At 65.3% G+C, this 25,378-nt stretch overlaps 1 protein-coding gene across 16 annotated transcripts in view; it reads left to right on the plus strand.

Moving 5' to 3' along the window:
* PACS2 (phosphofurin acidic cluster sorting protein 2) overlaps window positions 1–25,378 on the plus strand; it is a 53,962-nt gene that overhangs the window by 24,803 nt on the left and 3,781 nt on the right. For 6 of the 16 annotated variants that reach the window (XR_012002339.1, XM_072762511.1, XM_072762517.1 and 3 more), the window contains 19 exons: window positions 4,567–4,654; window positions 6,967–7,056; window positions 8,502–8,627; window positions 9,988–10,150; window positions 10,675–10,748; window positions 11,014–11,094; window positions 12,162–12,221; window positions 14,629–14,786; window positions 16,462–16,552; window positions 16,813–16,887; window positions 17,889–18,031; window positions 18,890–19,022; window positions 19,264–19,368; window positions 19,505–19,611; window positions 20,001–20,155; window positions 20,491–20,601; window positions 20,906–21,014; window positions 21,708–21,740; window positions 24,831–24,873. Coding sequence is in view for 13 of the 16 variants with exons in the window: in XM_072762511.1 (XP_072618612.1) it covers window positions 4,567–4,654; window positions 6,967–7,056; window positions 8,502–8,627; window positions 9,988–10,150; window positions 10,675–10,748; window positions 11,014–11,094; window positions 12,162–12,221; window positions 14,629–14,786; window positions 16,462–16,552; window positions 16,813–16,887; window positions 17,889–18,031; window positions 18,890–19,022; window positions 19,264–19,368; window positions 19,505–19,611; window positions 20,001–20,155; window positions 20,491–20,601; window positions 20,906–21,014; window positions 21,708–21,740; window positions 24,831–24,873 (1,945 nt within the window). In the remaining 3 variants the exon portion in view is untranslated. The remainder of the gene's footprint in view (window positions 1–4,566; window positions 4,655–6,966; window positions 7,057–8,501; window positions 8,628–9,987; window positions 10,151–10,674; window positions 10,749–11,013; window positions 11,095–12,161; window positions 12,222–14,628; window positions 14,787–16,461; window positions 16,553–16,812; window positions 16,888–17,888; window positions 18,032–18,889; window positions 19,023–19,263; window positions 19,369–19,504; window positions 19,612–20,000; window positions 20,156–20,490; window positions 20,602–20,905; window positions 21,015–21,707; window positions 21,741–24,830; window positions 24,874–25,378) is intronic. The other 10 variants (XR_012002340.1, XM_072762513.1, XM_072762519.1 and 7 more) reach the window with 3 other exon arrangements.

Below are 25,378 nucleotides of genomic sequence, written 5' to 3' on the forward strand. Positions count from 1 at the left end.
CAGCGGCTTGCCTCTCCCCCTGCTCAGCCTTTTGCTGGCTCCTTTCATTAGCTTGCAGATCCTGCGCTGGTCTTGTTAGATTTAGGTATTTTCTTTCCGTTTTGGAGTTCCTATAAATGGCAGCATTTAAAAAAACCTGACTTCTAATCTTTTGTTGCTCGTATGTAGGAACGGGACTACTTTTTACGTGTTAAATTTGTATCACATGGTCTTGCTAAAAATAAATCCCTTAGTTCTGGGGATTTGCTTTCACATTTTTCCACATTAGTTGGGGTTGTCTGCCTAAACTGTTGTTTTGTCTGCAAAGAAGAGCTCTGTTTTTTCCTTTTTGATCTTTGTGCCTTTTATTTCCTTTTCTTGCTTTATTGCATAGGGCAGGCCTTCAGCTCTGTGCCCCAGCAAAGGGGTGTGAGGGTGTGGCTTTGCCTCCCGGGCGCAGGGGGTGTTCCATCCTGCCGCCAGCGTGATGTTGGCCATTCAGGTCGTTCCCTTCTGGCCCTGGTTCACCAAGAGTTTTAATCATAAATGGAATTGAATTTTGTCCAGTTTTAATCATCTGAGGAGATTTCATGATTTTTTAAATTTAGTCTGTTGCTGGGATGAATTACACTGATTGGTTTCAAATGTTGACCAGCTTTACATTCCTGGAACAAACCTCACTTGGTCATAGTGTATCAGTCATCCCTTTTTATGTATGATAAACTCAGTTTGCTGTTATTTTGTTGAAGGTCTTTATGTCTATGTTCATAGAAGGATATTGGTTTATAGTCTTTGTTTTTGTATGTTTTTGTCTGGTGATGGTATCAGGATATATACATATTTTTTTCTTTTTTTTTTTTGGTATCAGGGTAATTCCTGATCTCATGAAATGAGTTGAGAAATATTCCTTCCTTTTCTGTTTTTCTGGAAGATATTGTGTTGAATTGTTGTTGTTTCATCCTTCAATATCTGGTTAAATCCACCTGGAGTTTTCTCTTTAGGGTTTTTTTTTTTTTTTTTAAGATTTTATTTATTCATGAGAGACACACAGAGAGAGGCAGAGACACAGGCTGAGGGAGAAGTAGGCTCCATGCAGGGAGCCCGATGCGGGACTCGATCCTGGGACCCCGGATCATGACCTGAGCCAAAGGCAGACGCTCCACCACTGAACCACCCAGGAGTCCGTCTTTTTCAGGTTTTAAACTACTAATTCAATTATTTCGGTAGATTAGGCTGTTGAGATGATCTGTTTATCCTGGAGAGCCTGGCAGGTTGTGGCCTCAGGGCGCTGTGACATGTCAGTACATATGGTTGCGGTGTGTCCAAGCCCTGCACCTGTCTGTAGCCTCGCCCCTGGGAGACCTGTGTGATCTTCCTCCTTCCCTTCCTGATGCTCGTGATTTTGTTCTCTCTCCTTTTTTTCTCTGTTGGACTAGAGCTCTTATCACTTTTATTGCTCATCCCAAAGAACAAGTTTTTTAATACTTTATATTTTATTTCTTTTTTTTTAAAGATTTTATTTATTTATTCATGAGAGACACAGAGAGAGAGAGGCAGAGACACAGAGAGAGGCAGAGACACAGGCAGAGGGAGAAGCAGGCTCCACGCAGGGAGCCCGATGTGGGACTCGATCCCTGGTCTCCAGGATCACGCCCTGGGCTGAAGGCGACGCTAAACCGCTGAGCCACCGGGGCTGCCCGTTTTTTATTTCTTTGTTGTTTTTCTATCTTCAGTTTCATGGTTTCTGCTTTTGTCTTGGTGACTCCCTCGCTCTACTGACGCTGGGTTCGGTTTGCTGTGCTCCTGACGTCTCGAGGTAAAGCTCGGACTGTGCACTTGAGGCCTTTCCTACCTTCTGGCGTGAGCGTGCACAGTAACAGCTTTGGCTGCCTCCCCCGGGCTCAATTCGTATCTGCTTGATTGGCACAAAGTATTTCTGGATCCTTTGAGCCTTCCTCCTGGGCCCGTGTGCCGCTCACTGTCCGAGCGCTTGGCATTCCGGCCACCTGTCTACTATTGATTCCTTTTTGTTTGTTCTCAGTGGGCTCCACACCCAGCGTGGGGCTTGAACTCATGACCCCGAGATCAGGAGTCACCTGCTTTACCGCCGAGCCACCAGGTGCCCTCTAGTATTGATTTCTGGTCGAGTCCACGATTGCAGTTGTTCGAAGCTGGTGCTCCTCTGGGGCTGAGACGCGGCCCGCACTGACGGACGCTCGCCCCCGTGCCCCACCTCCTTCTCCGTGCTCTTTCCTTCGCAATTTGTTTCCTGCCGAGTCGGGGTGACCTGATGGGCAGAGCGAGCTGGGCCTCCCGTCGGTGCCCGCGTGTCGGGCTGTCAGGGACACGTCCCGAGTCAGGTGCCCCGCTGCCTGGGGAAGCCCTCGTGTCCATCTCCTGGCTCCCCGGGCTCAGTCCAGCGCACATGCTGTCACCATCATCCTCCGAGTGGCCCTGAGTGCTGCATTGTGACAGGCCGGCCGCGGGCCCAGGATGGGAGTGGGTGGTTTGTGCCGGTCTTCGTTTATAAAGGTGACTGAGTGACGGTGCAGAGAGTTGTTCACCGTCCCCTGTCCATAAGGCCATGGGGAGGCACCAGGGAGAGTCCCAACCCGAGCCTGTCCTGGGGTTTCCACGGGCAAGGCACAGCATAGGGCAAACAGCTTAGGGTTGGCTGGTTGGGATCATTCCCGTGGACCTTGAGGTCCCAAGGGCTGTCCCTACTTGTCTGCTACCTGGCCTGGGTGTGTAGGGCAGGGGGATATTAGGTTGGTGTTGAGGGTTGGATAATGAGGGTTTCAGACTATGGGCTCCGGATCCAGGGGAGATGTAAGCAGTCCTGGCTGCCGGTTGGCCCTATAAATAATGGAGGTCAAATAGACAAATACAGAATCTAGTAAAACACATTCATCGTCATGCCCCGAATGGCAGTGGGGTCTCTGTGCCGTGCCCAGGATGGTGGTGGGGTCTCCACAGAAAGCGTAGGATGGTGCCGGGTGTCTCTGCTCCATGGGTGGCTGGCAAGTGCTCAGGGAGCCCGTGAAACGTTCCAAGGCCATACGGCTGACCAGACGTATCGAGACCTGAGCTCCCTGGCCTCACCCCGTCACTCCCTGCCGCCTGGATGCAGACATGTGAGGTGATGGGCCCGGGCCTTCCTTCTGGTGCACGTGACCCCATGCCTCCTCTGAGGCAGACCGAGTGGGGAGTCCTGATGTCAGTGGATGGGCCACCCCCGTCCTGGCCATGTCAGCATCTGTCCTGCTGCTTGGGGTTCAGATGCATACTTTGGGGACTGACAGCCCAGGTGGGCATGGAGAGTCTGGGTTTCCCAGACAGGACAGGTGTATGGCGACTTGAAGCTGTGCGGGCGTCAGTGCACGTGTGGGTGGTGCGTGGCCCCGGGCCTGTGAGCAGCAGGCTGGCACCGGAGTGGGAAAGCGAGCCGGGCTTCCAGGGGCCGTGTTGCACCCCACACGCCCTGAGCTGCCCTGCCTGGGCTCTAGGTGGGCTCCTCTGGGGGCTGCCACGGCTCTGCTGCCCCCAGGAAGGAGCCTTCGTGCAGCTGAGGTCCTGTGTGCTGCGTTTGCAAGGCAGGCGCTGCAGCCACAGCGAAGGGGAAGGTGCCCCACGGAGCTCGGGGGACACAGTGTGGGCATGTCCCCAGGCCTTCCCCCGGCAGGGCCCACACGCCCCGCCTCCACCCTCCACTCAGAGTGGTGACCCGGCAGTGTGAGGGCCCAGGGGAAGCTCCCCAGGGTGGGAACTCGGGCGCTGGGGGCAGGGGTGTGCACAGGGCTGAGGGAGGTGGTGGTGGTGTCTCCAGGGGTCCTGTGGGGGGGCGGGCAGGGCAGGTGGGGGCCATGGACCTGAGACCCAGGCACCTGTGTGGGGACAGGGTGGAGGTGAGTGGGTCGGGCCTGGGGCGGGGCTGGCAGAGGCCTGTGCTCTGGAAGCTGAGGTGGGGCTCCGAGGCTGGCACCTGGTCCCCCAGGGCATTTGGTCTCTGGGTGCTGCTGGTCCCTGTGGGGTCCTGGTCCCTGGGTGCTCTTGGTCCCTGTGGGGTCCTGGCCTCTGGGTGCTCCTGGTCCCTGGGTGCTCCTGGTCCCTGGGTGCTCCTGGTCCCTGGGTGGTCCTGGTCCCTGGGGGCTCCTGGTCCCTGGGTGGTCCTGGTCCCTGGGGGCTCCTGGTCCCTGGGTGGTCCTGGTTCCTGGGTGGTCCTGGTCCCTGGGTGGTCCTGGTTCCTGGGTGGTCCTAGTCCCTGGGTGGTCCTGGTCCCTGGATGCTCCTGGTTTCTGGGTTCTCCTGGTCCCTGGGGGCTCCTCGTCTCTGGGGGCACCTGGTCCTTCGGGATATTTGGTCCCGGGGGTGCCTGGTCCCTGGGGGCGCCTGGTCTGTGTGCCCTTCTCTTGTTGCCCATAGGCCTGTGTAGACCCGCCTCCTGCAGCGTGGCCCTAGTCCTTGCCAAGGGTCGCTGGGAGGTGTGATGGCCACATCTGAGGCGGGAGCTCCCGAGGGCCGGGCCTTCCTAGGGCTCCAGGTGTGGGAGGGAGCCGTCCCTGCTAAGCAGGCCTTTGCCCTTTGCAGGTTGTGCAGCCTGACCCTGAAGAAGCTGGTGGTCTTCAAGGAGCTGGAGAAGGAGCTCATCTCGGTGGTGATTGCCGTCAAGATGCAGGTGAGGGTCCCCCTGCCACCGTCCCAGGGGCTGACATGCCGGGCGCCCGTGCTGCCTCGGAGTGGGAGTGGGCACGGGCACAGCTGCGCCGCCAGCCTTACCGTGCAAGGAGCCAGGGCGCCCGCCTCTGCTGTGCTCTGGCGGGGCTGGACTGGCCCAGACCCAGGGCGCAGTCCTGCCCCCGTCAAGGGCAGGCAGCCCCGTGTTCAGGAGCGTGGAGGGAACGGAGTGTGTGCAGGTCGCCTGCAGACGGGCCTTCCTGGGGCAGAACTGAGGCGCGGGGCCTGCCCGGCCACCCCCGGTGCATGCAGTGGACTGGACGCTGGCCCTTTGCCACCAGCCTCTGACCCAGGCCCGGCCCAGCCCCGCTCCGCTCCCCTCCCTGGTCCTCACAGGTTCCTGCCTCGGCACAGATAGCAGTGTGTCCGGGGGGACCTGACTCACAGCCGCCCCGGCCCCCCGCACGGCCTTTGCCCAGCACCCCGCCACCGTGGGGAGGGCTCCTGCTGGCTGTGTGCTTCCTTGACCTTCTCAGGGCCACCAGATCCAGGTCTGCTCCGCCATCAGGAGGTGGCTCCCAGCCCTTGGCCGCTCGTGGGGTGCCGCCTGTGGCCCTGTGCTCAAGGGCTCCCCCACAGGTTTGGGGTCCAGTCGGCAGGCCCTTCCCCCAGTGCCGCGTCACGGGCGCTGGCTGCCCCTGGTGTGGCCCCCACAGCTGAGCCACAGGTGGGGCCGGGCCTCAGGTCCCCAGACTGTCCACCCCACAGGACAGACGTCCTGCCTCGCCCTCAGTCCCAGGCTCTGGAGCCCACGTTCCCAGACTGCGGGGCTGCCCGGGGCCCCGAGTGCAGGGTCACAGGGCCTGTGGCGGGCCTCCAGGAGCAGCCTGACCTCTGCGCCGGCCTGGGCTCCCCCCCAGGAGAGCCCAGGGAGGCGTGAGCCCCGCTGTTAGTGATCCTGTCGGTCGCCAGCGTCTTTCATGTAAAGACCCAAAGATCCTTTTCCTCATGGAAGATGCTGTTGTAACTTCTCCTCAAAGCCAGGCGTGCAGGCTGCGTGCCCGGGCCACGGGCACCCGCCCCACGGGGACCCAGCGTGCCCGAGGCCACCTGTAGCTCGCGCCGGCTCTGGGCCTCCTGGCGGGGAGGGGCCCGGGCCTCCCCCGGCTCTGGGGCAGGTGCAGCTCGGCCGCCCCTGACCTCGCACATGAGCGGCCCATCCTCACTCAGGCCCCATCCTCGATGGCCCCCGACCCCGCCATCTCTGGGACGCAGGCTCGGGGTCCCACCTCACCTTTGCCGCCTGCCCGCGGGTCCTCCGAGGCAAGCACTCCACGACGGGACCTGGCGTGGACGAGGTCGGGGGGACGCGGCCAGAGGGCCTGGGAGAGCCCACGCGGGGCGCTGCGCGGTGCCACACGGGCTGGGAGCAGCCCACAGCGTGAGGCCCAGGGGAGGTGCCCCGTCCCTGTGCCCGGGACCCTGCCGGCCGTTGGCATGGGTCTGCGACCCCCGGCCCCGCACCCCGCTCTGGCCCCGCAGCTCTGTTCCCTCATGTGGGTCAGGCCCGCAGAAGCCCCCCACCGGCGCCTTGGAAGCTGCTCTGAATCCGATGGAGGTCGGTGCCCCCCACACGAGGGGCCACGTGCTGTCTGGGCATGTGGGACAGCGTCTGTGAAACAGGCCCGTGGGAGCCTCTTCGACCTGTTGGGGGTTATTTTGGTGGAGGATTGGAGGTGGGGAGCTGCACGTTTATCCCGGGTGGCCACCCACGCACCCGGGCTGCTCAGGGCGTCGCCCCTCCTGGGCACCTGCGGGCTCGTCGTGCCACAGCACGTGTGTCATATATGCATCTGAGTGTCCTCGGGCGCGTTTCTAGGGCCTCGTCTCCGGCCCGCGACTCAGCAGCCACCCTGTCATCATCACACCTCTGGCCACCTTTGCTCCCCGGGGAGGCAGCTGCCTCCACCCGTCCACGTTCTCAGACACGCTTGGCGTCTCGCATGCCAGTTCTTCCAGGCATTAGGGCTCCCCCACCCCAGCCCTGTCCCGTGACCCCCACCCCACTGCTGCATATTCGGTGGTTACATTAAATGTAGCAGTGACCAGTCTTGATCATCCAGGGGAAGGACTTGGAGGGTCACGGGACGAGGACATTTTCAGGCTCTTGACATATCTCCCCAGCGGTGCCTTTGGGGATCCGTGAGCTTCTGCCTCCCACCCCCTGATGTGCGGCTGCACCTGTGAGTTGTAGGGGAGCGGGTTTACCCGCAAGGTGCCCCCCTGAGAACCGAAGGTCTCCTTCCGTCCCAGGGCTCCAAGCGGATCCTGCGGTCGCATGAGATTGTGCTGCCCCCCAGTGGACAAGTGGAGACCGACCTGGCGCTGACCTTCTCGCTGCAGGTGGGTCTGGCACGCGGGGCGGGGGCAGCAGCCGCCTTGCGCGGGTGTCCCCCCGGGTCCTGCTTTACTCCTGAGGGCTAGAGATGGGGCAGCCTTGTGAGCTCCAGATTTCCCTCCCGTCCCGCGCTGAAGGGTGTGGTGAGCCCCAAACTCACTCTCCGGAGGCCATTTGGGGGCACCTGGCTGGCTCAGAGCATGTGACACACGATCCCAGGGTCATGACTTCGAGCCCCACGTTGGGTGTAGAGATGACTTAAATAAATAAATAATCTAAATAAACTTAAAAAAAAAAGACCATTTCATTCCAGTGTTTAGAAGGTGGGGGGAATATATGGGACCTCAGTTTTGAGTTCAGACCCCTTGGAAGGACACCGGGCACGCTGGCGATGAACAGGGGCTCAGTGCCCTGGGCACCCCCCTCCCAGCGTGGGCCAGGACTTCCTCCCCGGCCCTCTGAGCCCAGGAGTGGGGGTGGGGGTGGGGGTGGGGGCAGACCAGCCCCCGCTGACCCGCGTGGCACGCATCCCGCTCCTCTTGGCACAGTAGTTTTAAGGAGGTGCTGCTTAGACTCGGCCGGCGTGCTTGCGTCTGCGTGACGCACTGCTGTAGAGATGAACGCTGAACTTTTTTTTTAATATTCTATGTATTTGTTCATGGGAAACACAGAGAGAGGCAGAGACGCAGGCAGAGGGAGAGGCAGGCTCCACACAGGAGCCCGATGGGGGACTCGATCCCAAATCCCGGGATCACACCCTGAGCCCGAGGCAGACGCTCAGCCGCTGAGCCACCCGGGCGTCCCACGAACACTACTTGTGTCAGCTCACCTCAGACCTGTTCAAAACCGTCTCTCCTTGTGAGTGTGTGAGGCAGGGCTGTGGTTTAGTGGACTCTGCGACAGCTTTGCCAGCTCCCATCTCCTCCCACGCCACCTCTCCCTGTCCCGGCCTGGCTGTGCCCGGAGCAGGGGCACACGACTCCGCTCTGGTGCCACCACGGGAGCTGCTGGGTTTGGAAGTCTTCTTCCGAGGGATCCGTTTTATCAGAGTGTTGTTTGCAAAACGTGCAGCTCCCTCTGTAAGTGCGGGGCTCGGCGGGGCTCGGCGGCCATGCACAGGGGTGTAGCGTGTGAACTTGGAGAAGTGAATTAGCGAGCCTCCACTTCGTGCACACGAGCCCTGCTCTCGCAGGAGCCCCTGTCATGCTCTGCGCGGGCCACGTGGACCAGCGCCACTCGTAGGGTCGCACCCTCTGCAGTCCTCCTTGTGGGCAGATGTGCTGGCTGACCACGGCCCCCACTGATGACCCGGAGGCCTTGGCCAGCTGCTCACATCTGCCCAGACTGAGGCACACAGTGACGCAGCGAGGAGTGAGCCTCTGGGGCTTGTTGGGGCTGGGCTGGCGAGGCCACTGGCACGGGTGGCAGCCGTCACCCCCCTTCTCTGCAGTACCCTCACTTCTTGAAAAGAGAAGGCAACAAGCTCCAGATCATGCTGCAGCGGAGGAAGCGGTACAAAAACCGAACGATCTTGGGCTACAAAACGCTGGCGGCGGGCTCCATCAACATGGCCGAGGTGAGCAGACCCCCCATCACACCCTGGCCCGATGGCCGGTGTGGCCAGGCTCTGCGATGGTGCCCCCTGGCCCGGGGTGGGTCTGGAGGGTGTCCTGCAGGTGCCTCTGCCCCCGGCTGGTCCCTCCGGGATGTCCACATCCCCTTCCGTGGGCGCTGACCCTGGCCAGGGGGTGGTCTGGGTGGGCAGCACATGCTAGCCGTGGGTCGGGGGTGGAGTGGACGCTCCCTGGTGAGGAGACGAGGGCAGCTCATGAAGACGGAACCGCCGAGGACCTGGATCCTGACGTATGGGTGGCGTGGGGCTGGGGAGGAGGAGCCCTGACAGGGCCTTTGGGAGCATAGGGTGGGCCTGGGCAGAAGGGCGGCCACGGCCATCGGTGTGCTTTGTGCTTCGGGGGCTTCACCGTCATGGGGCTGGGTTCAGGGCCATCCAGGGACACAGAGCCACGCTGGTGCTCACTGGGCGCAGGGCAGCGGATGTGGAGCCAGGGTGCCCCCTGCGCCTCTCAGCCCTGCTCCCGGGACCCCCAAGCCCACAGCACCTGCTCCAGCCTGCAGGCCTCCTGTTTCCCCTCAGACCCTACCTGCCCCTGGACCAGCGTCCCCTCAGGAAGGTGGCACAGGTGTGCAGGGTGCGGGGACGGAGACCGTGGCAGCGTCCCCGTCCCTCCACCTCCACACACGCACGGGCCCAGGGGTGCATCTGGACGCTGGCGCACCTTCCCTGTCTGGCTTCTAAGAGGGTATTACCATCTTAGCGGGTGTCACTAGCTTTCTCAAAAATTTTATTTTTGTGCTCCATTGAAGAGTTGGCACCTGAAATTAAAAACAATCTGGTCCATGAAATCCCAACATCTGTACTTGCTCACATGAGCCCAGAGGCTCCAGCCTGCAGGGGCATCGTCGGTGCATGGGGGTGCGCAGGGGCACGGGCCGCGGTCCCTGGCCTGCCTGAATCTCTCACGACTGGAACGGCTCCAAGGACTCCCCGCCTGGGGGGCCGGCCGGGTGGGTGTTGGCTCTGCCACACGAGACCCCCAGCCCGTGCTGGTGGCCAGTCCTCCTTGGTGCCCCATGGACAGAGGTCCCTGGATGTGGATCCCAGGGGTTGGTGGCCCATAGGCACGGCCTCACACACCATGCTCCTGCCGCAGCCTCTGGACAGGTGGGCTCGGACCCTCCCGTCTTTGACAACCTTCAGTCCCTGGTGGCTGAGCCTGGCGCCGACCCCCAGAGTCTTGTCCTCTTGTCCCCCTGTCATCCTCCTGCCCCACGGCCAGGTCTCCCGCCCGCCATGTGCCCCTGCTGGGGGCTGGTCCCGTGCCAGGGCACCTTCTAGAGCTGAGGCCTGCCCGCAGGTGATGCAGCACCCCTCTGAGGGCGGCCAGGTGCTGAGCCTCTGCAGCAGCATCAAGGAGGCCTCGGTCAAGGTGGCCGAGATCTGGATCTTCTCCCTATCCAGCCAGCCCATAGACCACGAGGACAGCGCCATGCAGGCGGGGCCCAAGGCCAAGTCCACAGGTGGGTGCCGCTGCTCGTGGCCTCTGCTTAGCTGCCTCTCGCTACCTCCTGGCCCCCATCCTGCTGGGTTTGAGGAGCTGGCGAGCAGCTGAGAGGGCTCACGGGTTTCCCTCTGGGCTCCAAGCTCACAGGCAGCCTCGTGCGTGCCCTGGGAGCCTGGGCTGCGGGTGTGCGAGCTCAGCCGTAGGCAGCAGGTCACGGGTCGGTTGCAGTGCCTTCCAAGGTCTGGGCACAGGTCCTGGCATGACTGTTGCCACCGTCACGTGGAGGGCCCCTGTCCCCTTGGAGTGTGGGAGGGCACGCAGGGGACCCAGTTGGGCGCGAGATCCAGGCAGAAGCATCTGGGGTCCATCGGGCACCGTGGGAGTGCAGAAGCGCAGCCCTGCCGCCGCCCTGACGTCGGCCTGCCGGGGCTGCGCACAGCTCCCTGCGTGCCCCGGGGCCCGTCCTCTGGCCACCGCCTCGTTGCTAGAACACCAGTCGGAACCTCGCGGTACTCCCCCTTCCGTTTGCTCATTCCATAGATAACTACTCCGAGGAGGAGTACGAGAGCTTCTCCTCTGAGCAGGAGGCCAGTGATGATGCCGTACAAGGGCAGGTAACATGGGGTCTGGCGCGCAGGACCGCGCGGCCAGGTGGGAGATGCCGCCCTCGGGGCTCCCGGCAGCTGCGCAGCCCCCAGCGGACGGCCGGGGACCCTCCTGAGCTGCCGGCAGGAGCGGGGCACCCGGGCGGGGAGGTGGGGGCTGGGAGCTTGGCCCCCGAACGCGTGTGGGCAGACTCCTCCCGGCCCCGGGGCCCTGCTGTGCGCCCTCGGTGCTCTGGGGGTGCCGTCCGCCAGCTTCTGTGGCTTGTCTCCCCAGGACTTGGACGAGGAGGATTTCGATGTGGGGAAGCCCAAGAAGCAGCGGCGATCGATAGTAAGAACGGCGTCCATGACCAGGGTCGGTGGAAACTGGTTTTACTAACACTGGGGAAGGGTGGAGGTGGGGGGCCGGGGCCCTGGGCCGGGGGGGCGGCCACTGGGTGTCCCAAGACTAGGTGTCGGGAATGGGGCGGCCGTCCCAGGGCCCCTAGGGCCCGGCTCTGCTGGCTTCCCTGAGGCCCTGCCTCTTAGATGGGGCGCGGAGGCAGGCGGGCTGCGAGGCGCTGGCCACGGTCAGTGGGAGCTTCCCTGGGGGGTCCCCGTGCTCGTCCCCGAGGGCAGCTCCACGCGCAGAGCTGGGCAGGCTGTCCCACTCCCGCCTGTGCCAGACGAGCCCTGTGCGAGGCCAGGCCCTCATGTCCGGTCAGCGTCTGGCTCACCCGGCACGGGCCCCCGGGTTTGGCAGGGCTATTGGGTTTCTCCTCCAGGAGAGCTCCAGGCAGAGGCCTTAGCCCGTCACAGGATGCCCACCACTGGGCTCCCGGCCTGCGCCGGGGGGGGGGGGGGGGCGTGGGGCACAAGCCCAGCCCCAGGAACCCCTGGCAGCTGCCCTGGCAGAGCTGGGAGGCCGAGGCCTGGTCCCGATACAGCAGGTGGAACGTGGCAGCGCCTGCGGCAGCCTCGGTTCCAGGGCCCAACACCTGCGGGGGGGAGCGTGGGACTCCCGTGGGGTCTCACGGACACACACACCCTGCCGAGGGTGGCTGAGGGCGGCTGCCTCCCTCAGGGGCCAGAGCTCAGCCTTGGAGGCCCAGGCGGCACGGGGCGCGGACAGAGCTCGGGCTCTCTGCGGAGCCCTTGCCGCCCCCGCCCACCCCCTGCCCACCCGGAGTCCCGCTGGGGTGAGGGGTGCCTCGGGAAGGGCCGGCCGCCCCCCGGGTCCCCTTGGCTGGCTCTGGGACTGTGCTCCGCCCTGGGCCTGTCCCCAAGCCCAGCGCCGGTTGAGGTCAGCGCTGCCGGCTGCCGAGAGCCGGACTCACGCGCGCCCTGACGCCGTGCCACCCCCCCCCCCCCGCCCGTCTGCCGCCGCGACCTCCTGGGGAAGCCGCCCCCCTGGGGTTCTGATTCTGTCCTGCTTGTCTCCAGCAACAAAACTTCAAGCAGAAGGTCGTGGCGTTGCTGCGGAGGTTCAAAGTGTCCGACGAGGTGAGTGACCCCGCCTGGACCCCCAGGCCTGCAGCGACCCTGAGCCCGCGGTGTGGCGGCATATGGGTGGCGTCGTGGCTCTGCTGCTCCGCTGCGGCCCCGGTCCCCACTGTCCTTGTCCGCCAGAGCAGGCGGGTGGTGGCCGTCCCCAGGTGCCCCACGGGCCGAGCGGAGCCACCTGCGTGTCTCTCAAATCACGACCCCGCCAACAGACCGGGAGGGAGGCTGGATGTCGTTTGGCGGTGTGACCACGAGTTCCATGTTTCGTGTGGGTTCTCGGTCCATGGCCCCGTAGGGCAGCGTTCGGCTCCTGGCAGACAGGCGCCTCTGCGTGCCCATCGCCCCACGCACGGCCTCCGCCGTCGGCACCTGCGTCACGGGGGCTCCTGCCCTGAGCTGTTGTCTCCCCTCCAGATTTGGTTTGATGGGTCTGTAGACCTTTTATTTTTATTTTATTTTATATTTTTTATTTTTTTTTAAAGATTTTACTTATTTATTCATGAGAGACACAGAGAGAGAGAGACAGAGAGGCAGAGACACAGGCAGAGAGAGAAGCAGGCCCCATGCAGGGAGCCCGACGCAGGACTCGATCCCGGGTCCCCAGGATGACGCCCTGGCTGAAGGCAGGCGCTAAACTGCCGAGCCACCCGGGCTGCCCCGCACACCTTTTATAACCTGAAGACAAATGCCTCGGTTTTCCTTCCAACACGGGCAGAGGAGAATACTGTGCGGGTTCTGCCCCCCGGGAGAGGCGGCGTGTAAGCGTCCGAGTGTCCCCGCCGCATGCGGTTGTGGCAGCCACTCGTCCTCACGCTCATGCCCTCGGGCACGGGGCTGTCTCTCGGGAGCAGCAGCAGGTGGGCCGCCCTCCTCGGACGCCCGCGCCAACTGTCAGGCCCGTCTGAGCCTCGGTTTCCCCAGCTCGGTCTGCAGGTTGTTCCGCAGGCCCGGCAGATCCCCAGCTGCCTCCTGCACGCCAGCCAGTCCTCAAGCCCGCGTAGAAAAGCAGGGGACCCGCAGGAAACACAACGGTCTTGAAAAAGAACGAAGTAGAAAGACCGCCGCTCCCCAGCTCAGGCGCTCTCGAGGACGTCCAGTTAGAAAGGCCGTAGGGCAGAACGAAACCCCTCTACGTGGCCCGTTACCAGCAGGGACGTCAGCACCGTGCACCGGGGGAGGGCAGGCTCTCCGGGGAACGGTGACGGCACAGCCAGACCTCACACGCCACAGGGTGCAGGCGGGCCCCTGCCTCGCCCCTTGTACCAGAATCAGCTCCAAGTGGATCGAAGCCCCAGCGTAAGCGCTTACCTTATGGGGCTCTCAGGAGGGTGACGCGGCCCTCCGTGTGGCTTCGATCAGACACCGGAAGCACAGGCGGCCCGAGCGAGAACCGGTGAGCCGGAAACATGAAAACGTAGAAACTTCCGTGCTCCGAACCACGGCCGGGAAGAGGAAGTGACCGTCGGGCAGAAGGCGTTTGCGCTTGTGGCTCCCAGTGAGGGACCAGCGCCCACACGACGGGAGGCACGTTCCCAACCCCGCAGAGAGACGACCCCGATGAGAAATCAGTCGTCCCGCTCAGCAGTTGGTCAAAGGCTCTCACTAGACATTTTCTCTGAAAAAGAGCCTGGATGGCCCCAAGACCCTGGAAGATACGGGCAAGCTCACGAGACCCAGAAGCGTAGCCGTGACCCCACAGGGCAGGAGGGCGCCGATGGGGGGGCCGGTCAGAGCTCGAGCTGTTGGCCGGAGGAAACTTGGAGGCCGGCCTGGCCGCTCCTCGCAGCGTTAAGTGCGCCCGCCCAGCGGTTACAGCAGTCCTGGGCAAGGTCCAAGGTGTCGCTCCAAGACTCAGGGACAAACGGGCACAGGAGCTTCGTCCACGGCCCAAAGCCCCCGTCCAGGCAGGGGCAAGGCCTGGGCCACGTCCACGTTCAGGGCGGCCGGGCGGGCTGTGCGGGGACGGTGCTGGGGCACACCGCACGTCGCGGTGGGAGGAGCCCTTCACCGAGGGCCGCCCGCTGTGTGACTCCCTTTCTGTGATGTTCTGGAGGCGGCCAGCGCAGGGGGGTGGAAGGCGGTGCAGTGGGTGGGAGGGGACAGCGAGAGGGCTGGGGACGCCCTGCAGAGGGAGGCATTTCAAGCCGTGGTGGCAGTGGTGGCCTGTCCCAGGTGGCGCTCACTGCCCTGCACTGCTGCTGTGCGTTTCTCTGTTGAAGCACAAGCCACGAGGGGAAGGATGGCCGTGCCGTGCCCAGTGCCTGGTGACCAGAGGTCCCCAAGGTCACCCCAGCGTCTAGCAGAACTGGGCTGGTGGCACGTGCTTGGGGGCTCCGTGTGCCCCTCCCGTCTGTCCTGCCAGGGGGACCCCAACAGGGCAGTCCTCACACGTCTGACCTCACTATAGGTCCTGGATTCAGAGCAGGACCCTGCAGAGCATGTCCCGGAGGCAGAGGAGGATCTGGACCTTTTGTATGACACACTGGACATGGAGAACCCCAGCGACAGTGGCCCTGACTTGGAGGACGATGACAGTGTCCTCAGCACCCCCAAGCCAAAGCTCAGGTGAGCACACCTGCCGCCTCCGTCTGCCACCTGGCCCCAGGCCCCAGCAGGCAAGCCCTTGGCCATTCGACGCGTTGCAGGGGGCCACAGCGGAGTGTGCACTTGGGGACATGGGGTCACATGGAGCCCATGTGGGGACATGGGCTCTGGCTCAGGGAGGGCAGGGAGGCACACATCCTAGCAGGCTGCCCGGGTCCGCGGTGTTTGTAGAGGGAGAGATGTAGCAAAGTGACAGGGTCACACCTGCATTCTGGAAAGATCTCTCTGGAATCCACTGGGAGCATGATGACAGGAGACCAGTTAGGAGGCATCGGGGTCATCCCTGCAAGGGGCCGTGGTGTCCGAGATGGAGGGGCGAGAGCTCCGGCCAGGGACGGTGGTCCGGGGTCTTCCCGGGGAGACGGGGTGCTGGGAACCGCGGGCATCCCTGTCGCACACTGGGAGGAGCGTGCGTGCAGTGCTGGCACCCGTCCCTGAGGAGCGGCAGGAGAGCACAGGAGCGCATGTGACCCCAGCCCAGGACGAGCGGGAGGCCCCAGTTTTGGGGGAGCCCCGGTGGGGTGAGGGGACGCTTGGCCCACCTGTGGTTTCCAAGTGGGGGCCATTTGGAGTCCAGAAGATCCTTGGCGTTCTAGTTCTGTTTTTCATGTGTTTTTTTTAAAGATGTTACTTACTTATTTGAGAAAGAGAAAGAGAGCGCACTCACGAGCAGGGGGAGGGGCAGAGAGGGGGGAAGAAGCCGACTCCCCGCGGAGCGAGGAGCCCATGGGGCTCGGTCCCAGGACCCCGGGATCGTGACCTGAGCTGCAGGCAGATTCTTCACCCACTGGGCGACCCAGGCGCCCTTTAACTTTTTGACATAAGTCAGCGAGACGACACACACGCGGGAGGTGGGCTCTCTGGTTGCTGAGCCTCCAGCCTGAGCCGCACCGGTGGTTGGGGCCGCCGCCGTGGTGGACAGGTGGGTGGTGTCCGTGGGCTGTGCTCTAGCTGTCAGCCACCGGCAGGGCCAGCGAGGCCGTCCAGGCGCATGGGGCTTTGCCGCCTTCCCCCGAATGGCTGTCGCAGGCCACCTCCCGCGTGTGACCCTTGCTGCTGGCCGCACCTGCAGAGCAGGCTCCTGGCCAGCTGGTGCCCACAGCCCTGCGGGTGAGCGTGGCCGTCTCAGGCCGTGGTCCTTCTGCCCTCGCACGTCCCTGAGTGGCCTTGTCAGACCACACGAGCCCTGCCCACCCTCTCTGTGAGGCTCCGTCCCTCCACCTCTGCCCGTTGTCTGCTGGGGACGGGGCATCCGGCCAGGCTGGCCTGGGTTCACTGGGTCCGGCCGATGTGCCCTGTTGCCCTGTTGAGTGTGCTCCCGTGTTCCCGGAGCTGGCCTTGGGTCCTGAGGTTCCCCGACCACATGTCCTCCTGCGGGACCGCTGGGTAGAGCTGCCACCCTGTGCCGCTGCTGCCCTGTGCAGGGCGAGGGCCAGGAGCAGGTGGCTTTCAGGATGCGGGTCCTCTCCAGTGGGCTGGAGCTGAGAGCTGAGAAGGGCTGCTTTTTGCTCGGTGCTCGTGGCCCCCCGGGGCTGCCTCTCCCCAGCTCCGCGTGGCCGCCGGCACCCACGAGCACTGTGGCCCGGCCTTCGCTGCGGGGAGGCTGGAGAGTGACGTCTCTCCGTCCCCAACCCAGGCCCTACTTCGAGGGGCTGTCACACTCCAGCTCGCAGACGGAGATCGGGAGCATCCACAGCGTCCGGAGCCACAAGGAGCCTCCGAGTCCGGTAAGCAGACCGGACCCCGCAGCCGCCCTCCCCTGGAACCTCAGGCAAGGGGTGGTCTGCCCGTCTCTCTGGGTCGCTCAGGTGCTGCTGACCACACGCTCCGTGACCCAGGTCCAAAGCTGTCGCAGGCTGACCCTGAGCCCGTGGTCTGAGAAAGCCCGACCCATCTTCCCAGGCTGCTCCCAAGCCCAGATCCCCTGCCCCAGGTGAGCCAGCCGCCCACCACCGAACACATCCTGATTCCCGCCTTGTCCACACAGGCCGACGTGCCCGAGAAGACTCGGGCCCTGGGAGGCAGGCAGCCAAGTGACAGCGTCTCTGACACGGTGACCCACGTGAGCACGAGGGACACATTCATTTGTTCAAGCACAGAGCACACTTACACGGTGCCTTGGGGGGCAGGCCTTGATGTGTGGGTCCTTAGCTCACACCTCCCAGGATCTGAGCAAGAACCACAATCAGGCCCCACCCCAGGTTCACCGCCCCCCCGAGGGGACAGTCAGGGCCCTCCTGGGCTCACCCTCACCCCGGGGGATGGTCAGGGCCCCCCTGGGCTCACCCACACCCTGAGGGATGGTCAGGGCCCCCCTGGGCTCACCCCCACCCCGGGGACGGTCAGGGCCCCCCTGGCCTCACCCCCACCCCGAGGGGACAGTCAGGGCCCCCCTGGGCTCACCCCCACCCCGGGGGACGGTCAGGGCCCCCCTGGGCTCACCCCCACCCCGGGGACGGTCAGGGCCCCCCTGGGCTCACCCCCACCCCAGGGGACGGTCAGGGCCCCCCTGGGCTCACCCCCACCCCGGGGACGGTCAGGGCCCCCCTGGGCTCACCCCCACCCCGGGGACGGTCAGGGCCCCCCTGGGCTCACCCCCACCCCGGGGACGGTCAGGGCCCCCCTGGGCTCACCCCCACCCCGGGGACGGTCAGGGCCCCCCTGGGCTCACCCCCACCCCGAGGGACGCTCAGGGCCCCCCTGGGCTCACCCCCACCCTGAGAGAAGGTCAGGGCCCCCCTGGGCTCACCCGAGCACTGGGAGGATGGTGGGTATCCCCCTGCTTTGCTGTCCGGCCCTATGAACACTGATTGGCTCCTGTTGCCCTCGTGGGGACCACAGGGCAGGTTTTGGGGAGATTCGGGGCAGTTTGGTGCTGGGCTCCCGTGGCAGCAAGGCCTGCAGCCCTGTGGTAGGAGGTGGAGTCAGCTTGGTGCCACCCGCAGAGCTGTCGGCCACAGCACCTGAACACCCCCAAACCAGGGCTCCTCGGGCACGGGCTGTGGCCTGGGGAGGGGCCTGCGGGCTGCGCACCCCCAGCGGGCCCCCTTCTCTGCTTCTCAGAGCACGCCCGCCCCCGGGGAGCAGCCCGCACAGCCCGAGGAGAGCCCCGAGGTGGAGACCTCCGCTCTGGATGTGTTCACCGAGAAGCTGCCGCCCAGCGGGCGGATCACCAAGACGGAGTCCCTCGTCATCCCGTCCACCAGGTGACAGGATGCCCTGGGGAGGCTGTCGGCCAGTGTGGGGGCCATGGCCCCGTCTGAGCAGAAACACCTAGAAGCTCGAAGATTTCTGGGCTCACCCCGGAGGTCCCCCGGGACCCCCACCCCTGTTTGTAGCCAGCCGCCAGCAGGCCTTCTAGGGCCGAGGTGTGGCCGCTGCTGTCATCCCACACGTCCCGGGACCTGTCGCCATTCGCGGAGCCCACGGGGTGGCTCCGGGGACAGGTGTGGTCGAGCGCAGCAGGGCCCAGGCGGTGGCGCTGGGTCCGACACGGGCTCTGTGGGGCCAGGCCCCTGCCCCCCACGTGCTCATCCAAGGGGTGGGGGTCTGAGTTGCAGTGACCCAGGCAGCCTCCCAGGGAGGACATCCGCAGGGTCTCTGTCCCGCCCCACTGCGTCTCGCTCGGTCTGGGGTCACCTGAGCCCCTCCCGGGTTTGCTCCCTGGCCGGCTCTTCTTCACCTCCTTTGGGCACCTGGCCGCACTCCCAGGCAGCCCCGTGCCGCCGTGCGGGCCACCCCTCCCTGCCACAGTGGGCCACGTGCTGCCACTGCCCCCAGGACGTCCGTTCCTGCCCGAGCCCTGTCGGGCTTCTGCAGGGGGGCCGGGCCCCGGAGGGACAGCGGAGCTGCTGCGGCTGCGCGCCCTCCCTCTGGGGCTGTGGTTCCAGCAGCCGGCCCTCACGTGTTTTATCAGGCCATACGCGCGTGCGCCGAGGGTGGGCGTCACCCAGCTCAGCCCTCGGCCCCCCAGAGGCGCCCACGCTGCCTGCCACTTGCCCCACCACCGCGTGTGTGGGGCAGGGAGCCCTAGCGGCTGTCCCAGCCTGTCCTGCGCCTCACAGGTCCGAGGGGAAGCAGGCTGGCCGCCGCGGCCGGAGCACGTCCCTGAAGGAGCGGCAGCCAGCGCGGCCGCAGAACGAGCGGGCCAACAGTCTGGACAATGAGCGCTGCCCGGACACGAGGAGCCAGCTGCAGGTGCGTGCCCCAGGAGAGCGTGTGGGCGGAGGCCGCGGTGGCCCAGGACCGGCCCGGTGCTGGGCCCGGCGCCTCGTGGCTGGGACGGCCCCTCGGCCTTCAGCCCAGCGACCGCTGCCTGAAGCAAAGCTGAGTTCCCGAGCCAGCGCTCCCAGGCGGCCGCCGGGGTGTGGGGGGTCGGCGGGCGGGTGAGGGGCTGCGGCAGGCCCCCCTCCAGGGTGGATGGGCCCTGTGTCTGCAGATCCCCAGGAAGACCGTGTATGACCAGCTGAACCACATCCTCATCTCTGACGACCAGCTCCCTGAAAACATCATTCTCGTCAACACCTCCGACTGGCAGGGGCAGGTGGGCAGGGGCCAGGTGTCCCCCCGCAGCGGGGAGGTGGCGGGCATCCTCCGCACTGGCTGGGGGGAGCGGGGAGCGCCGGGCCTCGTGGGGCTGGGTGGAGCCCTGAGGCTGCTGCGCCCTCGCTCGCTCGCAGTTCCTGTCGGAAGTCCTGCAGAGGCACACCCTCCCCGTGGTGTGCACGTGCTCCGCAGCCGACGTCCAGGCGGCCTTCAGCACCATCGTCTCGAGGATACAGAGATAGTGAGTCCAGCGGCCCACGGCGTCTGTCGGGGCCCCTACACCCCGGCCTTGCCTGCGGCTCTGTGCCCGCCGACAGGCTCCCCACAGCCCGGTCTTCTGTCCAGATCTGGGCAGTGGCGGGACTTCTGCAGCGAGGGGGCCTCGCTGGGTGAGGCCCGGCGCCCCCCAGGGCTCCTGCTGTCTGGGGTGGAGGACCCGGGCGTTGGCAGCCCTCTTGGGGTTGTGAGCGGCTGCAGCAGCTGCTGCCCGAGTGTGGCGCTGGGGGCACAGCGCTCGCCTCGTCCCAGCACAGTGCCCATGGCCGCAGGGCCTGCTCGGGCCGGCGAGGGGTCCTGGCAGCAAGGACGGCTCCCTGACGCACCTGTCCCTCTCTGTCCGCCCTTGGACAGCTGCAACTGCAACTCCCAGCCCCCGACCCCCGTGAAGATCGCCGTGGCGGGAGCTCAGCATTACCTCAGCGCCGTCCTGCGGCTCTTCGTGGAACAGCTGTCCCACAAGACCCCCGACTGGCTGGGCTACATGCGCTTCCTCATCATCCCGCTGGGTGAGGGGCTCGGACAGGACGCGCCGGCCTGCGCTCCGTTGTCAGGCTGACTCGGTGCCGCTGTCGGGAACAGAGCGGGGTGGCTGTGCGTTCCCCAGCCCCGTGGGACACGACCCTTCGTTCGTTGGCTTACACGATTGGTTCTATTATGAAATTGGTAAACGGCCATCTCGGGAAGTGCGGAGGCCCCGGGGGGCTCACCGGCCCCCAGGCTCCGACTGTGGCCTGCAGGACGCACCTGGGCCCCGAGGCGCCCCCGTCCGCCAGGAGCGGGGAGGGGCTCGGAGGGGGCGCTGGGCAAGCCTGCCGCCTGACGCGCCCCCCTCGGCTCGCAGGCTCCCACCCCGTGGCCAGGTACCTGGGCTCCGTGGACTACCGCTACAACAACTTTTTCCAAGACCTGGCCTGGAGAGACCTGTTCAACAAGCTGGAGGCCCAGAGCGCCGGTGAGGCCTGAGGACGGCCGGCCGGGTGGGGCTGCCCGGGCATCCGTGCCGCCACGCCTCCCCGAGGAGCAGCAGGGCCTCAGCCGGGTGCTCCCCTCGGGCCGCATGGGCCTCGGAGCCGGCTGGCCAGTGGACCCGGGCGAGGGCTCCCAGGGATTTGGAGAAGCTTTGCTGCTTGTACCTGGGACCCCCTGAGGATAGAGGGCAGGGGGCCCCCGGCAGTGCCACTGCTCCTGGGCTGGGTACTGGGTGGCCTGGGGGCAGCGTTTGCACCCCACGGACCCTGCCCGGCCTTCTCCTGCAGTGCAGGACACGCCGGACATCGTGTCGAGGATCACACAGTACATCGCAGGTGCCAACTGTGCCCACCAGCTGCCCATCGCAGAGGCCATGCTGACCTACAAGCAGAAGAGGTACCTCCCCGGGTGCTGGGCAGGGCAGGGCGTGGGGGAGGGAGGGGGCCCCAGCTCCGTGGCACAGACGCAGGCAGCATGTGGCAGCTCCTCGGGACGGCGTCAGGGACAGACCTGGCTGGCCGGGGGACGGGGCCCAAGCTGGGCTGGGGGGAACGCCCTGAGTGGGCCCGGCAGCCCCAGGTCCTCGTGAATTAGCAGAAGAGGAATTAGAAGGAGCTGGTCAGGTTTCCTCTATCTCGTATGTCGGATTCCCCGTTATAAAGGTCAAAAGAACAGCTGTCACACGGCCCCGTCCTCGCGGTGACCTGCTCACGCGAGCGCAGGCCCCGGCTCCTTCAACACCTGGGCTTCCCGGCTCGGGGACAAGCTCGCGCCCCGCCGCGGGCAGGACAGCCGAGGCCGGGCAGAGGTCTGGCTGCCAGGCCGGCGCGGGGGCGGGGGGGTGGCCGAGGGGCGACAGGCCGGCTCTGCAGCTGGTCAGACGAGGCCACGCGTCTCGGCCCCCGCCCGCGGCACGCTCCGAGGCTGCCCCGGGGTGGGAGACAGGGAGTGCGGTTGAAGCCCCAGCTCACCGCGTCGGGCAGTCCGGAGTGAGGGCTGTGGCGGCCCATCCCACGCCTGGAGCTGCGTCCTGCTCCTCAGCGCTTAGTAACGTGTCTGTGTTTTCTCTTTTGGTGGCTTTCTGAAAAGGAAAAAGAACTTTCATTTTGACTTTACCCTCAGGTATCGCTGTCCGTGGGTCTGCGCCCCTGTCCCCAGGCTGGTCTTTAGGGCTGTTTAGCAGTGCGGGCAGGTGGGGTGCATCACTCTCCGGGCCGCCTGCCCCTCGTGGGCTCAGCAGGGGCGGCGCCCGTCAGGCAGGCCCCCCCCCAGCCAGGACTTTGCTCTCCGCCCCCCACCCAGCTGGAAGGAGCGCAAAGCGCCGTGGCCTGGACGTCAGAGCGGGCAGGCGGTCCTCCGTCCGTGCCAGTCCAGAGGTTGAGGTGAACAGGTGGCACGTTAGCCTCTCCGTGAGTGCCTGTTTCCAAAGCCCTGGGCACCACCACCTCTTACAGCAGAAGCAGGTGCTTGGGGTCTCCCCACGCGCCTCTGACCACCGATGCCACCCTGGCCGTGTGTGGGCTTTTGTCCCGGCTCGTGGTATTTGCTGACCGACTCAAGGACAGCGTGGGTGCTGGTTCTACGCGTGGGGGTGTGTAGGCAGAAGGGTGGGGAGCCCGCCCGGATGGCACACACTCACAGCCTGGCTCCGGGCCTCGCGCCCGGGGCTGCAGAGAGGACAGAGCGGCACAGAGGGTTTCCCGGCTTTGCGGCTCAACTGGACACACGGCCAGACTGCTAAGACCCCCACGTGCAGTGAAGGGCTTTTCACCCCCAGGGCAGCTTTACCCCTGAAAGCCTGGGTGTTGGGAGCCATAGTCCGGGGCACCCCCAGAGCTGCCCCTTCAGTCGGGGTCCCCTTTCCCATCCTGGGTCCTGCCCACTGGGCACCCTGGCTCTTGGGCTTCTCCGTCCAGGGGAGTGCATCCACGGCAGGGTCCCTGGGCCCCGGGCAGCCTCCTTGCTGGACCCTGGGACAGACAGGGCGGGCGGGAGGGTCTGAGTTCTCTGTTGTCCTGCTAAACAAGCCTCTGTGAGCTAGAGAAAGACCAGCCGAGGTGTGCCCGCCCACTGCTCGAGCTGCCCGGGACCTGCAGAAGCCCGCAGCCTGCTTCGCTGCCTGGCCACGGCCTCTCGTCTCTCCCATGGCTGGCTCCTCGGCCTCAGGCCCGGGCTTCAGGGGGCCCTGGCCCTGCCTCTGCGTCACAGTGGTGACACCGGCACCTGCAGTGGGGGCTCCGGACACGCTGGGTGGAGCCCCATGGACGCCCAGCGTGCTGGCCACCCTAGAGCCCAGGACCAGGAGGTCAGCGGGTAGCCTTTGATGTGACGGAAAACAGAGGGGTCAGGAGACCCGGGACAGGGTGGGCAGTGGACATGGCCCTCGGGGCCCCATGGCCTCCTGCCCCCGTGGAGCACCCAGCTCCCGGCGGGACCTCAGACCCACCTGCTGTGTACAACCCGACAGCAGCCTCGGGGCGCGACGCCCCCGGCGCCGCTCAGCTCCACGCTCCCAGTGTCCCTGCCCCCGCGTGGTCTCCTGAGCCAGACCCAGGGCCCCCTCGGAGCCATGCATAGGAGCCTAGGAGTGCCGGCCTCTGTCCCGCCCAGAACACGCATGTTCCCTCTGCGTCCCGGGGGCAGGTGGAGAGGTCTCAGTGGCGAGCCGGTGTCACCCCTGTCACGCTGGGCGCGTGTCGAGTGCTGAATGCTGTCTGCATGGCTCAGAGGCTCAGCTTGGCTTCTCAGAGTCCAGCAACGTCCCTGTGTGATGGCGCGTCCTGGCGACCCTCCAGGCCTTCGTCTGTCTCTCTGCGTGCTGCTCGTGGGAGGGCCCCGGGACCCCCGGGCTTGGAGCCTCCTGTGTGCTGGGCTGGGGACCCCATGAGGACCTCGCATGCAAAAGCTGGCCCGGGCACAGGGTTCGAATTCTGTGTTATCTGTGGATAAACTCTGTTCCCCTCAGGTCAGAGCCTGGGGATGTGGCCCCGTTCAGTGGGCAGCCCAGATCTATAGGTTCTTTTATCCAAAGACACTCGCCAGGTCTTTAGAGGTGTGATGGGCAGTGCCCAGGAGAGGCCATGGGTGGTGCTGCGGGGCGAGGGCAGCACCTCCCGCTGGGACCAGCCTTGGGCTGGGTGTGCGTTCCGGGCTGGCCTCTGCACACACTTCATGGGTGGCGCTGGCCAGGTCCTGGCCTCTGTGCCCACAAGGGCGGGGCCGGGGGTGCTGCTGAGGCTTCTCCCCAAAGGGCCCGTGCCCGGGGGACCGTTCCAGCCAGCACGTTGCATAGCCACCTGCGGAAGATTTGCTCTCTGACGCCGAGCTCTGATATTCGGGGGCGTGAGACAGAAGAAGCAGAGCTAGGAGGATGGAGGTGCCTCCTCCATTCTCTGAGGTCACAGGAGGCCCAGGACTGGCCCTGCCCTGGGGAATTTCCCAGGGCCCGGAGACACTGTGGTGCCCGGGCCCACCCCACCCCGGGGGAGCCACTCAGGCCACAGCCTGGGCCCCGAGGTGGAGACCAGTCATTGTACAGCCAGCTGCAGAGGTGAGCTGCAGGACTGGCCCTGGCCTGGACCGCTGCTGCCACGTCCCCCGCTCCCCGACGGCCCTCTGCCCGGGTGCCCCCACCGTGGATGGGTGGTGATCAGCGGCCCCGGGGAGGCCGGGGCCCTGCCCGAAGACGTGCGGCGCCAAGTCCAGACAGCACCTGCACTGCAGCCTGGCCTCCTACAGAGGCACGGCCCCAAAGCCTCGGTCTCCGCTCCAGGCTGCTCTGGGAGGGCACCGTGTCTGAGCGCGGCGTGTGCACCCCATCCCTGAGGCCAGAGCCCCGGGAATTGCCCACCCTGTCTAGTTGGCACGGACTTTACCTAGACTGGGAGAAAGCCTCTACACCCTGGCTTTTGGCCGCTCCCAGTTGGTGGAGGAAGGCCAGACTGTCCCCGGGGGGGTCCTGGGGCACACGTGGCAAGCAGAAGCATGGGCCTGCAGAGTTAGCAGAAGGGCAGTCAGGCCCAGACATCAGGCGCTTGGGATGGAGAAGCAGATCCCCCCAAGAAGCTGGGCTCCTGCAGGGCTGAGAGCTGACTGAGGGTCAGAGGCCTGGGCCAGGCACTGCGGGGACAGGCGTGGGCCTGGCAGGGGCAGAGCGGGCCCTGGTGCTGCCTGCCTCGGGCGGGGAGAGGTAACTCTGTCTCTTGTTCTCAGCCCTGACGAAGAATCCTCTCAAAAGTTCATCCCGTTCGTAGGGGTGAGTACTTCCTGGGTGGGGCTCCTGCCAAACTGTCTCATACTGCCTGGCTTTGCATTAACCTGATGTGTTCTAGAAGCTCCTTCACCAGTGTGAGCTGAGGACTCCTTAAATCTCCCCCATTCGAAATCTCGTTTCCTTCCCGCGTTGAGGGCTGGGCCCGAGGACGTCACTGCCCCCTGCTCCGCTCCCCTGCAGGCGAGGGCTCGGTGCTCCGTGCTCAGCTCATCCTGGGCCAGACTCGGCTGTGGGCGGGCGCCTGGGCCAGCAGGGTCCCAGGACAGGTCACAGAGGGCTGCTTCTGCCCGCGAGGAGCTCCGCACCCCCTCCACCCCGCCAGCCTGCTCAGCAGGGACGGGGCTTTGTAAATCAGGAGGTTTGTGTGTCTCCCACTGCCCGGGATCAGCAGCAGCTCCGGGCCGGGCCGGGCCACGGCCGCAGGTGTTCACAGCCGGGTCCCTCCCTGCGGGGCCTCCAGCCGCGGCACCTGCTGCGGAGCCGTGGG

Source organism: Vulpes vulpes, chromosome 6 (genome assembly GCF_048418805.1).
Source record: "Vulpes vulpes isolate BD-2025 chromosome 6, VulVul3, whole genome shotgun sequence".
Classification (NCBI taxonomy): domain Eukaryota; kingdom Metazoa; phylum Chordata; class Mammalia; order Carnivora; family Canidae; genus Vulpes; species Vulpes vulpes.